The following is a 16767-nucleotide window of genomic DNA, read 5'->3' as shown; positions in this document are numbered from 1 at the left end:
CTCCTTCCTATTCTTCCATAAGATTCTCCAAGCTCCATCCACTATTTGTCTGTGGGTGTCTGCATCTGTCTGAGTCGGCTGACAGATAGAGCCTCTCAGAGGACAACATGCTCCTGTCTGCAAGCATAACAGAGTATCATTAATAGTGTTAGAGACTGGTGCTTGCATGTTGGGATGGGTCTCAAGTTGGGCCAGTTATTTGTTGGTCATTCCCTCAGTTTCTGCTCCCTCCTCTGTTCTGCATTATTTGTAGACAGAATAAATTTTTGGTTGGAAGATTTGTGTGGGGTTGGTCTCTCTATTATTGCACTGGAGTTCCTTCCTCACTACAGGGGGTGGCCTCTTCTAGACCCTTGGGTCTCTCAAAGTCTGATCTACCAACCAAAGAACACATACAGGCTGAACTTAGGCTTCCCTGCTCATATGTAGCAGATGTATAGCTTGACTTGAATGTAGGGCTTGAACAACTGGAATGGGTGCTATGTCAAAAGCTATTGCCTATAGGTGGGATATGTTCTAGTACCTGGGCTGCCTTATCTCCATTCAGTAGGAGAGGAAGTACCTAGCTTCACAGAGAGTTGAAGTGCCAGGGTTGGGGAAGGAGTCCCATGGGGGCCTCCACACACTCAGGGGAGAAGGGAAAGGGAGATGGGGAAAGGATTGTAGGAGGGGGTGAGTGGGAAGGGAGCAGTGAGTGGAATGTAAAGCGAATAAGTAATACATACATACATACATACATACATACATACATACATACATATATAAATAAAATAGAATTAATTTTTTTCCTTTCCCTCTTTTCCAAAATCACTAGGCTATTTTCTGGTTATGTGTGTGCACATGTGTGTGTGTGTGCGTGCATGCGCGCGTGCACCTGTGTGCATCTCCACTTGTGCACAGTATAACTAAATGTCCTTACTGATGAACGTTCAAACTGTAAGTCCCTGAGAGTCAAGGCTATATTGTTTTTTGGGGTTTCCGAGATCTCTCTCAGTGCTTCTGAGATGGGTAGTCAAGAGCCCTAAGTCTGAACTGTATCTCCTCTCTGCAAGGCGAGGGGTTGCTTCAGTTTTGAAACTGAAAACCTATATAAAAGTTTCTGTCTTGTTGCCTGAGTGCTTTGTGTTTGGGTCACACTTTCTCTCTGGGATAGTGTGGTAAAATCTTTATCACTGAAAAATAGAGGAAGCAGGAAGGGTCAGCCTGAAGTAGAAAGGGGATCTTCTGGGAATTGGCACAACACCCTTCCCCTGGTGGTTTAAGCTCTGCCACAGCCAGCATTTCTCCTTTGTCCTGATTTTCACTTTCTTCCTTCACCATTTACAACCTTCTTCCTTGAATTTGCTTCCTGGCCCCAGCTCCTGTTTTCTAGATGCTAGTCAGGTTTGCACCGTAGGTTTCCGTGTTTGTTTGTGCCATTGTACTTCCCGTATCTCAAAGACTGGTATCAGTTATATGAACTGGGATAAAGTTATATTTCCTGCTGCACCACTATACTTAATTTGGAAATAGTTTGGTATAGAAACTCCACAGATGAAGAAGAAGCAGATCTCTAGGTTAAAAAAAATCAGTTGTCTGAATTTTAAGTATTAAAGACAGTAGCTAACACTCACATAGCACTAATGTTTTCTTGTTCAGAGATAGCAATTCTGATAGTAATTTTTCGAGTAGATAACTAGCATTGTTTTCATTTCATAGAGGGGATGAGTCCATAAGAAAGTCCAACTATTTTTTTAAGATCACACCATACTACACACACAAAAAAAATCATCATTTGATCCCAGGTAACTTGATCTCAGAGTGGTACTGTCAGTCATTGGGTCTTGTTGCTTCTCCAACACTGCTTTTGGTAAGAAGAAAGCACACTCATTGTCTGATCCAGTTTACAAAATTCCAGTCATCTACCATGCGCTTACAAAGAAGAACAAAAGGAAGCAAAGAGAAAAACAGATTGTAGTTTTTCATTCATTATTAGTAAGGATAATGTATTGACTTATTTCTCTTCAGAGAACCAGGTGGCAAAGGGTCAGATTGTTACCACTGTCACCTTTGGATTAGGGTGCTTACAGCTTCTCCCAGCCAAGTTCAGTCTTATTGGTTATATATACCCCCAATTAAGGGTGAGCAGAGAACCTGCAAGTCCAAGGAGGGATTACTCCCCATGATAAGAAATCTACAAAGAAGACAGAGAGGAGAAAGATCAGTGTCTTTCCATGGCCCGAACTTTCAACAGAAGAGAGTAATTCAGAGTTTTTGTTTATCTTTCTAGAATCACCAAACGTCAGTCTAATTGTAAATCTAATGAAAGCCATGACTATGGCATCTAAACAGCTGTAAAGTAAGCATGTCTTCATATAGAAATTTAACTTCACCAAGTTTAAATAGTCTTATTTGCCTTAGAAATGTAGTATGCTTGTACAGTTGCTTTTGTAAGAGTAACAGGTAATCTGAACAGGCTCATATATTACTTATAACCTGGAAAACCATACCCTTGTCAACTATCTTTCTTTCTTGTAAACTATAATAATATTCTAGCTTCATTTTTATTAAGATTTTGATATCTAAGCACATTTTCAAATAATTCCATATTAAATATGTCTATATGCAACTAATGTGCTATGATGAAAAAATTTTCTTTATCCAAATAAAATTTAACCACAAATTACCATGGAAGGAAAGAAGCAAGCTCAATTGAAACATTGAGAAGAGAGAGAAAACATAAAATGTTAGAAGGTCCTTTGGCCCACGTTGGACAAAGAACAAACACACATTCATTTACTCATTTATTTAAAAAGTGTTGAGTACCTATTATATACAAGGCAAAAGCTGGTATTAACAATGTATATTAGAATATGATAATAAATGATGATTCTAAACAGGACCAGTCCATCAACTTGATTATGTTCTAATGGCTGGTAGAGTGAATTGGTGGGCGCTGTCCATGAAGGCTCTTGAAACACCCCCAATCCTGGCAAATAATATGCACTGTAGTTAGAGTTACACTTTGTTTCAAGGCTAATAAATAATGAACACCCCCCACTGAGGTGTTTAGAATCCAAACCAGTTACAACTAAGGGTGAAGAAGTCGACTTGTAACATAAGCCAGATCTAGTGTCCCATCTGAATATTTGTGAACATTTGACGTGGTTATAACATCAAGTACCTAGCAGTATGCATCATAAAATGCCATATTAAATACAAAGGTATTGTTAATAATAAATGGAGTAAAGAACAATTGATGTGGAAATTTCCTTGAGGATATAGTAGTCCACATTATCTAGATGTAACTTTCCTACCACTTACTAAACTCAAATATTATTTTTGTTTTGTGTGCATATTTTACAATATGGGAGACTCGTAACATGGTATCACTCACTTTCTGATGAAATTTGGAACTGTGGAAGAATGTTGGCTTCGTTTTATTTTATTTAAGAAATTAAAGCCTTTAATAATGATAAAATTGAAAAATGGAACTAAACACATGGTATCATAATTATTTATTTTTTTTATTTCAAGCTCTTCTACTGTATTACTATAATATCCTATTGTTATGGAATTCTTCAAACATGTCTCCTGTTGAATAAATTTAATCTAAAAACTTTAGGATTTCAGTGGTTATGGTTCATTTCTGTACAAGACTCAAGATAATGGTTTTTAAGAATTATTGTCAGGTAAAAATAGCTTCTTTGATTCATACATGAAAATTCCAGATATTTCCTCTCATTAGCTATAATGCTAATATTCTCGATAAAGTTATAATATGGCAGAGATCTTTAAAATAGTTGAAATATGCAATGAGAGGGTAATATTTTCATGCTAAACTAAGCGTTGAATATCCACACATGAAAATAATTCCTTTATTAGATAGTGACCTATGTTTTTATTTGCCTACATAGAAGTTTAATTGTTAACAGTAGAAAAGCTAGAACAATGTGTGGTGGCAAACAACGTTGTTGACATATACAGGCTTATGTGGACGAAACATTCTTTCAACTATCCCTGGCTTTTGCAGTCAGGAACTTCTTGTTTGTAGTGTCTTAAATGAAAGGTAAGGAAGTCATAAGAACAAGCTATGGAAAAAAGAAAACATCTGAAAAGCAAAGGTCTTCTCTAATTATTCTGTTTGCTTTCTTTATTGAACACAGCCTGGGTGCTTTTGTGCCTCTAGAGGTTTAGAACATATGGAACAGGAAGAAATAGCACAGAAGCGGGAAAACATGGCTCTCACTTCAACCACACAACCACTGCCACCAGCACTTTGAAGGGGCCCCAAGTCTTACAGGCAGGACTGCTCAGAAATACTACTGCTCCTATTCTTGTCATTTTCAGGCAAAATAATGTCATTGCATTTGACAGAGAGCCCAATAATGGCAAAGCTCTCCTCTTCTGCATCTTTATACCCCATCGACTAAATTCAGTGTTTCTTTGAACTGTGCAGTTGGCCTGGACAAATTCATCTCTTACATCTACAGTGTTGTATAAGTCTTCTGAATATCTTCTTAGAAATGGGGCAGGGGGGCCTAAGAGGAAATGAATGGTAGATAGAAGGGAGACAGTTTCTGGAATTTTTAAACACCACCAAGGCACGGATAATTCAGTAATCTGGGGTGACCAAGTATTTAGAACTGCTGTCAGCTCAAAGAGTTTGTGACTGTCCTTGTCAGTTCCCCAAACATGTACTAGTGGATATTTTCATATTGGCCTATTTAATGGAAAGAGGCACTGTTGAGTGACAGGGAGTTAAGTCAGGGAAGACTAGAGCAGCAGCCATTGGTGACAGACTCCAGTTTGGTCATGCTCTCTGACTGACCCTTAACTATAGACTGGATAAGAAAGTGCATCAGATATATGTGAGAAAAAGCATGTGCTGCCTCTCCAAAGTCCAGAAGGGCTTGAGAACTGTGGTGTATATGATTCAGAACGATCAACTACGTGCACAGAAGGAGTTTTATCATAGCAAAAAAAATAATAAAAAGTGACAATTTTTCATCACACAGTTACACTGCTGTTTTCCTTTTTCTCATTTTTTTTTGTTTTTGGATCTGTCATTTTTTTTGTTTCCTTTTTTTTCCTTTTCATTTCCACTTTTGACTTTATTTTATGGAGGGCTCGGGAAGGGTAAAGATTTGGTCCACTGAAGATTAGTCACCCCCAATGATATATATATTAGAAAAAAAATATGAGCAGCAAGACTCTCTAGAAATAGATTCTGTTTGATGTAGCTAGTCTGTCTTTTCTGTTTTGCCCTCTTTCACAGCAGCCTCTGAAGCTTTCCGCAGCGGGGCTTTCTCCGAGTTGGCATGTCCTTGGCCAGAGTCTGCAGCACCACCGTTTTTGTGAGTCGTGTGTTTTTCCAAGTAGTTAAGCATCTCACTGAGGACTGTTTGGAAAGTGCTTAGGGCTGCACATATTGCTGGTGTCCCAAAACCATGAGTGATCAAACTGGAAAGGAGAAGAAGTTGGAAAAATAGGTGAATACTTAGGAACAGAAAAATCCCTTTATTTAATCTAGAACATTCCACTGTGACATTTTCTGCTTATTACGGATACCATTCAATGCTTCCCCCTTGGCCATAAAAAGCTTAAGATCGATTGAGACAAAGGGTCATGCTGACAGACTGAATGAGTACAAATTATTAGCAAGTCTGAGTAACACATGGTTTCTCATCTCCTTAGGAAGTAGGGAGCAAATACATCTCTCTTGAAGCAAGGATCATCTTGCTTCCCAGCACATGTCACGTAGGTCTGTGTAGGCATAGATCACACTTGAGGAAGTCACTCTTGGAGACAAGCAAGAAGGCTGGCAGACGGTCACATTCAAGGACTGGACATGATTAGTGCATGTCATATGGATCTATGATATTGCTACAATAAACTATATGTCATTTTGTATATCTAAAATGACTCATAAGAAAATCAATGTCGGTTGAATGTGCCTGATAGCTGGTTCCTCTTACTTTCTCATTTCTTTGTTTCTTCCTTCCTTCCTTCATTCCTTCCTTCCTTCCTTTCATTCTTCCTTCCTTCCTTTTTTTCTTTCTTTCAGGACAATAGTGTTTTTCTAGGCATAAAATAATCCACCTATGAATTTAATTATTAGCTTCTTTTTCCTTCCTGCTCAGATAGACGACTAACCTGTCAACAGTAGAATAAAAACTAGATATAGGCAATTTTCATTCTTATATAGAAAATGATTGCCCTCTATTTCTTCCCAAAAGATCTATCCATCACACAAGTGAAGAGACTACCTTAGCGACAGAGACAAGTGGAAAGTCAGAAAGAAACTAGACTCCGAGATATTGAGGAATAAAGTTCTATTGTATGCAAGCTTTTTGGTCTGTCTTGGAAGATAACTATTAGACACCAGCAAGTGTATGTGGAAAATGCTGTTGGAAACTCAGCATCAGTAGGACTTGCAATTATAAGAGACATTTCTCATTGAGCAAACATAACTATAGATTAACCCTCTCATGAATAAAACCACCCACACTGCTCAGTTTTGTCAAATTGTCTTGAAATGATACTGTCAGGTTTCATTCCAAAGCTTGTATCTTGTAATAAAGAAGACATATGTGATGCATGTTATGCATCTAACATAGAATACAATATTCTGTGTATATATGTTCTATTCCAATAAGAAAAGCTACTGTGTAAAAATAAGGCTTGTTAAAGTAACAATAATAATAGCTTTCTGTTAGCCGCTATCATCTTAGTATGTTATCTGATACCAGATACCACATTTATAATATGTAGTCTTCATCATCAAAAATAATGAGATTTTAAAACAATGCAAACAAGGAAGGAGTACAAGTTAGCCTACAGAAACACCTTAGTGAAAGTCTAATAGGATTAGCCTATTGGATTTTGATGACATCAATGTATCAGAAAAGTAAAGATGATATTCTACTACAGTACGCTGTCAATTATAGGTGTTGACAGTTTAGATATATTCATTGAGGAAGAGTAAATATTTTGCATGTTCTTCATTCTGTTCTAGAGATTTCCAGCATCTTTAGGATAATTTACAAAACTTGTCTTATCCCTGAGCTGACATTAATGTATGTTTAAAAAAGCAATACTTCAGTCACTGCTAATTTAGTAAATAAAAGTAGTCAAGATTTAAAGATACTGTTTGCTAAAAAGTACTAGTATAACGCACAACCACAGTATGATCATATATATATGTATATATATATATGTATATATATATATATATATATATATATGCTTTTATGTTGAAAACTGGGAGGGTTTATTTAATTCCATTTCTATAAAGATTACATATGATGACTTGAATATAGCACCAGAAACACAGATCAACTACTAAGGCAAAAGTAAGCAAGTGGAACTGAGACAGCAAAATGAAAAGGTAGCCATGTAGAAACTATTACCAAATCATGAATGCAATGTGTTAATATCCAAAACATGTAAGTAGTTCATATACCTCAATCAAGGCATCCAAGAAATCTCATTAGTAGGAAAAGTATCTAAGCAGACATTTCCCCAAAGATTAAAGAACAATGGACAATAGGTTTGTGGAAAGACAACTCTATTAATGGAGATAGAGACATAGTCTCCTTCCCCATTGCTCTTTAGAGGATCTGAGAAAGTGGATCCTAGCATCCACACTGAGTGTTGTACAACCTCCAGTGACATCAGCTCCAGGGCTTCCAATGTATTTTTCTGGATTCTGTGGGCACCTGCACACATGTGCACGTGTGCCCATACACATTCATACATACATACATGCACACATGCATACATTCATACATACATATTTTTGTAGGAAAGTAACGCTACTCAAGATAACCCTGGCGGCAGTGGAGTGAGTTCTTTGCTATCTTCCCCAATGTTCTGGATTGCCAAATGAAACACACATATATTCAGCCTTCTATTTTAATATGCCTTAAACAGCTCAATGGCTGAGCTACTCCCAAACGTCTACTTTGCTAACATCTCCCTTCCTATACTCCTGAGTTATTACTTATTAAAACGTATTGCCCATACACATTCATACATACATACATGCACACATGCATACATTCATACATACATATTTTTGTAGGAAAGTAACGCTACTCAAGATAACCCTGGCGGCAGTGGAGTGAGTTCTTTGCTATCTGCCCCAATGTTCTGGATTGCCAAATGAAACACACATATATTCAGCCTTCTATTTTAATATGCCTTAAACAGCTCAATGGCTGAGCTACTCCCAAACGTCTACTTTGCTAACATCTCCCTTCCTATACTCCTGAGTTATTACTTATTAAAACGTATATCCTATATTTGCTACCCTACATCCAATGGGGGTGGGGAGACTTGGGTCTGCTCTTCCCCAGCTCCTACATGATCGGTTCTCTGTCTTCTGAAGCTCTAGCATCTTGTTCCTTTCCCAACATGGTGATGTTCCTTCTTCTCAACTTGTTCCCTTGCCAACAAATCCTAAAGTCCCAACTCTGTCTCCCTGCCCAGCTACTGGGCACTGGTAACTTTATTTATCAATTGAAACCAACTGAGGGCAGAGACCGTCAGTGTCTTACATTAGGATTTTTGTGCAGTCTTGGGAACCCAATTAATATAATACAAGTGTTAAGCCAAATCTATAACACATACATACATACATACATACATACATACATACATACATACATACATACACACACATAAATAAAAGTTAAAACAAAACCTCAAAAACTGTAACTAATCTGTAGCCTGCAGAAGCTAGAGGTGTTGGATTCTCTCTGGACCTGGGGTTAGAGGACACTGTAAGCCACCCAACAAGGGTATGGGTGCTGGGAATGGAAGTTGAGTCTTCTACAAAAACAGTGTAAGCTCTTAATTGCCAAGCCATCTTTCCAGCCCTTAGGTATGGATAAATTAATTAACTGGAGGTTAAATGCTTCTTGGTTTCATTTGGGACTCTCTGGTCTCTAGAGTAATCAGAGTGAATTTAAAAATACATTCTGAGAACAAGGATGAGGAACAACACAGAAGTAGATCCGGTGCTGGAGGCTGGTAATGAAAGCAGGTGATGGATTAAATAGTAATTAATATACTTTGCTTTCTTTCCAAAGAGCTTAATTGTGAAAAGTGTCAACAGTATAATTAATGGGGCTGAAGCTGTGTTAGAGTTAGGATAAAGAGTTACAGGTAGCCAAGTGTAGTAGTACATTCCTTTAATCCTTACACTTGGGCAGCAGAAGCAGGTGGATCTCTGAATTTGGGGCCAGCCAGCTCTACATAGCTTCAGGCTAGCAAAGGCCAGCCAGCTCTACATAGAGAGGGTCAGGCTGCAAAGTGATACCCTGTCTCAAAAACTCAAAACAACAAAAATTATTATTGTAGGAATTTATTATAGCACTTTCTACATGTGATTTAAAACCTGTATTTTCTAAAAGATCCCTTCTTAGCTGCTAAATCATGAGCATCTTTTCTTTGTTTTCCTTTTCCTTTTTGAAACAGGGTTTCTCTGTTTACCAACTCTGGCTGTCCTAGAACTCACGTTGTTGAGGACCAGGTTGGCCTTGAATTCACAGAGATCCACTTGCATCTGCCTACCAAGTGTTGGGATTAAGGGCATGCACCACCATGCCCAGTTTGTGCTTATCTCTTTTCTGTCTTCATAATTTCTCAAGGATGTCCGAGCTATTTCCTTTTCTTCATAACAAGTATCTGCATTTTTTCTCTCCCTCCCTTCTTCCCTCTCTTCCTCCCTCTCTCCTTTTCTATTTTCTTCCTGCCTGCTGTCTGTCTTTCTTTTTCTTATTTTTTTTGAGTCAAGGTTTCTCTGTGTAACCCTGCCTTCCTAGAACTCAGTCTGTAGACCAGGTTGACTTGATTCCACAGAGATTTGCCTGCCTCTTCTACTACTAATTTCACAGTGAGAAGAAAAAGGGCCTGACAGTCAACTGTGAATGATGTAGCCCTCTGCTGAGCAAACACAGATAGTTGTAGCTTATGGCACCTGACTTGGGGTGGGTGTAACATATTTAACAGTCATCTTCTTAATTTTGTTCATGGTTTTAAAAGCTTCTATTTTGCTCTACTTTCCAACTAACATTCTCTAGAACTTCATTCTACAGCCCAAGAAACCTTTCCCTGTCACTCAATTTCAAAGAAAGTGGGACTTTTCTGGATTCACAGGTAAAGCTCCATTTCCACTTTCCCTTAAGGATTAAGTTACCCCACCCTCCCAACCAGTTTCCATACTTCAGAGATCAGAAGGACACCACCAAGTAAAGTGGTATTTTCTAGAAACTGTGGTTTTGTGTGTGAGTATGGGGCAGATGGCTCATGTCTGCCCATGGATATGTCATATTTCTGTCCTCTACAAATTTGCACCTGAAGCTGATGGTGTATATTAGTGGTGGAATTTTTATGCCTGGCCCTGGGTTTGATGCCCAGCATAGTACCAATCAATTAGTCAGCCAATCAACCTTTCAATCATTCAATCAAAAAATCAGTCAAGCAATTCTTTACATGCCATCATCAGGTGAGTGGGATTGGCCTGATTAAGTTCTAATGATAGAACCTGTAATTTTTTTTAAGTAATTTATTTTTCGAGACATTTTACTATTTATCCCTGGCTAGCCTTGAACTAACAAAACTCCTCCTGCCTCTGTCTCTGCCTCCTAAGTGTAAGGAATAAAAGCTTGAGTGCAAGCTAGTAGTGACTTTGACATTTTGAAGAAAAATATATTTAAACACTGTAATTATTATTGGTTGTTTTGTTTAGTTTTTGGTACTGGGGCTCAAATAACCTGGGGTGACTTCAGATTCACTTTTTTAACTTTGGTTAAAGCTGACCTTGAACTCTAGATTTTCCTGTCCTTACCTCCCAAGTACTGGAATTACAGGCATGTGCCATTATGCTTGGTTCAGTAGTTTCTAACAGCAAAACAACAACAAGAAAAACAAAACACCATCATCAACAACAAAAACCAAACAACAAAAAACAGAACCAGAGACTCAGAAACAAAAGAAAAAACAGACCTTGTGTAGAACAGACGCGTTTGAGACAATAAGTTATAGTTCTGTTAATAGGACGGAAGTGACAATCCATGTTATGGCAGACACTGTTTACATTTATAATATATCTGAAAATCTAGCAAGAAACAACTATATAATAATTTTCTTCATACTTTGTATATTGATTAGTTTTTGTGTGTGTGCCAAATTGACACAAACTAGGGTTGCCCGGAAAGAAGAACTTCAATTCAGAAAATGCCTCTCTCAGATTGTCTATAGAGAAGTCTGTAGGGGCATTTTCTTGACTGTTGATGTGGGAGGACCCAGCCTGCCATGGGTGGTGCTACTCCTGGACAGTTTGTCCTGGATACTGAGCAAGCCATGGAGAGCAAGCTGGCAAGCAGCAATGCTTCATCATCCATGCTTCAGTTCCTGCCTTTGGGTCCCTGCCTTGATTTGAGTTCCTGCCTTGGCTTCCCTTCATGATGGACTATAATCTGTAAGCCAAATAAAACCAAGTTGCTTCTGTTCGTGACATTTTATCATAGAAAATTGACTATAATTCTTGATTAATTTTTTTACTTGTGTTCAAAGCCTTACCCACATTTTTTTTTGAAATATTGAAAGCTTCATTGCTTAGTCAGAATGTTCTCAAATCTAGGTAACGTAGTAGATATTTATCAGAAGAACCAAAGCTAATTTATTTTCCTTAGTATAAGTAAGTATGGCTACATTCTGCTAGTCTATGCTAGATCCATGTTACCAAGCTGGTTCCACATTTGCCATATTGTTCTTCAGAAATGCTGTGTCTATGCATGGATGTGTCTAAGCACCTCTGGGATCTCTCATCCCTTTCTGTCTTGAAAAGAGTTGGATCTGCAACCTAGAACTTCACATGTACCAAGAAAACACTGATTTAATATGTATTAAAGATAAAGCAAAGTGATTTTGCTATTTTTCTGCTAGACACTGGGCCACAAAGTTGTGGCTGCCAACCACAGATGGGTTTTCCCATTTTTTCTTCAGGCTACAAAATTGCTGAAAACAATCTATATCATTAGGCTACACATCAAAAAAATCTGAACCAAGATGGGAAAAGCAACCATCACTTAGATAGATGAAAGCTAATTTCATTTTGTAAAATTTTAACTTTTTCTTTTTTAACTGCACTGGGAATTGAATCTCAAACACTGCAAATGTCAACGAAGAAAGTATCTGAACAGGAGCTATACCTGCACTTCCAAATTTATACATAGACAATGTTTGGATGCTTAGGTTTCTTTCCTTCCATTCTTTGGGTCCATGAGAAGATTGGAGTAACTTGGAGGCTATTATTACTAGTGTTTTGTTACATTATCTTATATTGCTCATGAGTGGCTGCTCTCCTAGATCTTTTGATTCTTAGTGCTGTTCACAGGGGCTTCTTGTGCTCACCTCAGTCCTGCTCTTTTGCTTCTTGGAGACATACAAGCAGCAAGACTCCAAGGGAGAACCAGCTTCCCATTTTGATCCCCCCCAACCTACTTCCTCATTGAAAAAAGAAGATTGATCTGAGGCTCTGTGAGTGTCCTTACCGTTAGGATTAGGTGATGTCCACTACAAAAGTGTATTCTTGCAAGCATGAAACAACAAGAACAGATGTCTAGGAAATAAAATCCAGAAGACGCCTGTAAAGGGTTCTGTGTGTCTTCTCTGTCAAGTTTTACTTTTCTTTTTTTAGCACTTCATAGATGAGGTATTTTAGCTCCTGGATGTGGCATAATTTTTAAATACAGGCTAGGGGGAGAGACCCTTACCCTGGGGAAAAATGGGAAGCTTATTTTTTGCTATAATTTGAGAGATATCTATGTTTCATGGACTGAACAAGGAAACAGAAAAAAAAAACAGGAACCAGCTGAAGGTGCTTATTCCCTCCATACATTATCTTATCCTATGGCCCCAAGTGCTTTGTAAATGGAATTTAATTAAGGTACATAATGAAAATGTTTGGTTCCCTGGTGGCCAGTGGTGGGAAGTCACCCAAATCTGCTCATTGGAGTGGCCTTGACAGCACTCAAATATTCCATGATTTGCTAAGCTTTTTTTTTTCCCCTCAACCACAAACACACATTAAAAAAATCACCTCACCAAGCTTATTTCGTTTTGTGGATCTTACCCTAGAGATCCTGACTTACTGGTTTCGGACAAGATCCCTAGAATCAGCATTTAGAAAACTATTCCCATGCTTAAATGTATTCAAGGAATTAGGCTTATCTCTCTAGGGCCAAAGAACACTGCTATACTGCTTGAATGTCTTCATCACTTTAACAAGCACAGCGGTAGAGCTTCAGTTCTAGAGGAAGTTAGTATAATGAGATATAAAAAGTTACCGTGACCGAGTTTTATAAACACAAAGCTAAGCAACATTTCAGCTCCAGAAAGGTCCAGGAAGCCAACTGGTGCAACAGCCAAATGTCCTTCAACCAAAATGCTTAATCAAAAAAAACAAATGTTCAACGAAAACAAATGAGATGGACACTGTAAAATCTGTTTGGAGAATGGTGCCTATAATGTCCCCCTGGTGCTCTATCATGTTGGGAGATGGAAGTCTCTCTGCCACTGAAAGTCCACACTTCTTGATCAAGTCAGCCTCGTTGAGATCCCAGAGGGACAGGGTCTTTGCGATCTCAGATTATTTAAATCTAATTTATTAGCAAAATTGACTAAGAGTGAACAAAATATTGTGTGTACGAAGGGAGACCCAAGCGAGTCACAGCCTCATCTCATTTTGAAGGTGGTAATACCTTGACATCAGCACTGAACTTTTCCTTTCTTTAGGATCAGAGTGCCAGAGGCTAAAAACAATTAGCTATTTCCTTAGATTCATCAACCCAAAGAACATCACATTTTCTTTTTTTTTTTCTTGGTTTACTTAATTTTTATTTTTAATGAAAATGAAGCGTGCCTTCAACATAGTCATTGAATGTTACAAAAGCTAAACATTTGTATTTCTTTTATTAAAATACCGTACTCCTCAAATCATGAGAGATTACTTCTATTATTTGCTTTCATGTGATATTATAAAATGCCTCATATTTCTTATGTTTATATCACTGTGAAATTTCACATTGAAAGAAATAACAAATAACATCTTAAAAAGTGCCTCCACTGACAATTCTTCTCCAAACTGTAGGTCGAAGAAAACACAGTACTTTGGAAAAGAGGCAGGATAACTTTAAAGTTAGGATATGAGCCTTTGAAAGTGAAAGTCGCTGAACTTCCATTCTTAAAAAAATGTCTCGGGGTTGGGGATTTAGCTCAGTGGTAGAGCGCTTGCCTAGCAGGCGCAAGGCCCTGGGTTCGGTCCTCAGCTCAAAAAAAAAAAAAAAAAAAAAAAAAGTCTGCATTGGCGAACTAGAAAGAGAAGAAATAAGAACTTATGGAAATAAAGCATGAGGGGTGATTTTAAGTGGGACAATAACTCAAGAGTGGGAAGAAGTATATCATTATCTGGAGGGAGACTAAGACAACGTGCAGTTTGGCTCCATCAACTTCCAAAGCAACGTACAGAGAAAGATTAAATGGTTGTAGCGTGCTCTAAATCCAAGCATCTGGCTAAGGGTCCCAACTTAGAACTCTAGTAACCTTTCTCCTGCTTCTGGTCATACATGCCACCTCCCTGTGGTCATCTCTTCTACAGAAACCCCAGAGAGATATAAAAAATTTCATTGAATAAATGTTATAAATTTCCTTCAACGTATCCATTGTTCAAAGCCTTTTATTTGCACTGGCTATGACATGACCACAGAGACAGACTCTTTTCATTATAAACAGCTATCTCTAACGTTAGCCGTTTACATTATTCAATGTCCTACATGACAAAGACAAGGATCCATAAAAAAAAATGTAAGCAAGGAGCTGTAGAGTCGATGTTGTTTTTGGTTTGGGCGAGGGGTAGTGTGCGAGTGTGCATGAGTGTGAGCATGTAGTACACATTGCACGGTGCATGCAGGTGGGGTTTAGGGTAGGAGCGCCCGCACATACACAATGTGGAGGCCAAAGGACCACTTCCACTCTCTTCCTGTATCTCCTTTTTGCCTTCTTCCTTTAAGATAGGGTCCCTCACAGAACTAGAAGCCCTTCATTTCACTTAAGCTGTCTAGGCATTGAGTTCTGAGGATCCATCTGTTCCCATACCCCAAGACTGTGATTACAGGGACACGTACCACACCCAGCTTTTAATGTGGCCGCTAAAGATTTGAACACAGATCCCCATGCTTGCATTCCCACTCACTGAGCCATTTTCCCATTCCCTTCAATAAATATGTCTCCTGGCAAAGGTATTTTTGCTCGATCAAAATGCAGTCTCTTGAATTCTCTGTAACCATGAGCTCTCTCATAAAACCAAGTTTTAACAAGAATATTATGTTACTATATCACATCAGGAAAGCTCCCTACCTGGTATTTAACCATTGTTGGTACCTGATTATATTTTCTCATTCACCATCTTTACTCTGATTACCATAGCCTGTCGTTAGCAAGAATCCTGTTAGGTAGGCTTAGCTAGAGTCCCTTTACTCTGATGTTTCCTTCTAGTAACCTTTCGCCCACTGATTCCCATGCATCTCTTGTAGTAAATTACCACCGGTCCATGCCATGTTTCCATGTGAGCCATCCCCCTCCCCTATTGCCAGACCTTATTGAGATAATCCCACCACCCACTGCAGATATAGTGGCTATATATCTTGGCTATATAGTGCCATCAAATGCTTTACCTGTAAGATTTGGGCATGCCTGGTTAGATGCCACACAGCTTATACAGAATGATGAATACTGACAATAAATTTACTTTTCTTGATTTTCTACTTCATTTTAGGGAAGTGCAAACGATTTAACATAGATTAATTAAAGGCATCATGACTGCTCTAAATAAACTGAAGTCTTTGCCTGCTTTATGTTCACATTTATATTTTTGCTAGTAAACATTTTTACAAGGGAGGCTTCTTTTAATTGTCACAATCCTTACAGGCTTCTTTCTCTTTGCATTTGGATGCGACCTTCATTTTAAGAGTTTAAGTTATAGTTAAATGTCACCTTTATATGGATTTTTTATTGGGGAAACAGGATTTTTTTTCCTTCACGATTCACACTGACAATTTCTAGTACTCTTTAAAAATAATGTCGGGCTGGAGAGATGGCTCAGTGTTTAAGAGCACTGACTGCTCTTCCAGAGGTCCTGAGTTCAAATCCCAGCAACCCCATGATGGCTCACAACCATCTCTAACAGGGATCTGATGCCCTCTTCTGGTGTGTCTGAAGACAGCTACAGTGTACTCACATACATAAAATAAATAAAATCTTTAAAAAAATAAATAAAAATAATGTCATAGACTAGATGACCATTTATCCCCAAAGAACTAACTAAATATTTTGTGTATGTGTGCACATGTGCTTGAGTTCACAAAGCCACAGCACAAGTGTGAAAGTCAGTTCTTGGTAAAGTCAGTTCTTTCCTCCCACCTTGTGGGCTCTGCCAATGGAACTCGGTTCTTCGGGCCTGGTGAAATGTCTTCTTCCCCACTGAGCCCCCTGAAAGACCCAAGAATTCTTGGAAGAAGCCTTGAGAGTTTTGTCTCTTATGTGCTGAAATTAGCTGTTTTGCTTTCAGATTAAAGATTTAATCAAAATCTTTATTTTCTTGGGCAGGAGAGATGACTCAGTGCTTAAGAGCACTGGCTGCTCTTCCAAAGGAACCATGTTTAATTCCCAGCATCCACATGGCAGCTCCTAAATGTCTGTACTCCTGTTCTGGAGGGATCT

General features: G+C 38.4%; 1 protein-coding gene across 3 annotated transcripts in view; it reads right to left on the bottom strand.

The window, feature by feature from the left end:
• Positions 1-907: 907 nt before the first annotated feature.
• Positions 908-16767, bottom strand: part of Tfap2d (transcription factor AP-2 delta) — a 64317-nt gene continuing 48457 nt past the window's right edge. For 2 of the 3 annotated variants that reach the window (NM_001106895.1, NM_001401661.1), the window contains one exon: positions 5073-5442. In NM_001106895.1, the coding sequence (NP_001100365.1) occupies positions 5223-5442 (220 nt within the window). In that variant the 3' untranslated portion in view covers positions 5073-5222. Of the gene's footprint in view, positions 5443-16767 lie in introns of all 3 variants that reach the window. The other variant, XM_039083189.2, reaches the window with a different exon arrangement.

Source organism: Rattus norvegicus, chromosome 9 (genome assembly GCF_036323735.1).
Source record: "Rattus norvegicus strain BN/NHsdMcwi chromosome 9, GRCr8, whole genome shotgun sequence".
NCBI lineage: Eukaryota > Metazoa > Chordata > Mammalia > Rodentia > Muridae > Rattus > Rattus norvegicus.
This window is presented reverse-complemented; position numbering and strand designations above follow the sequence as displayed.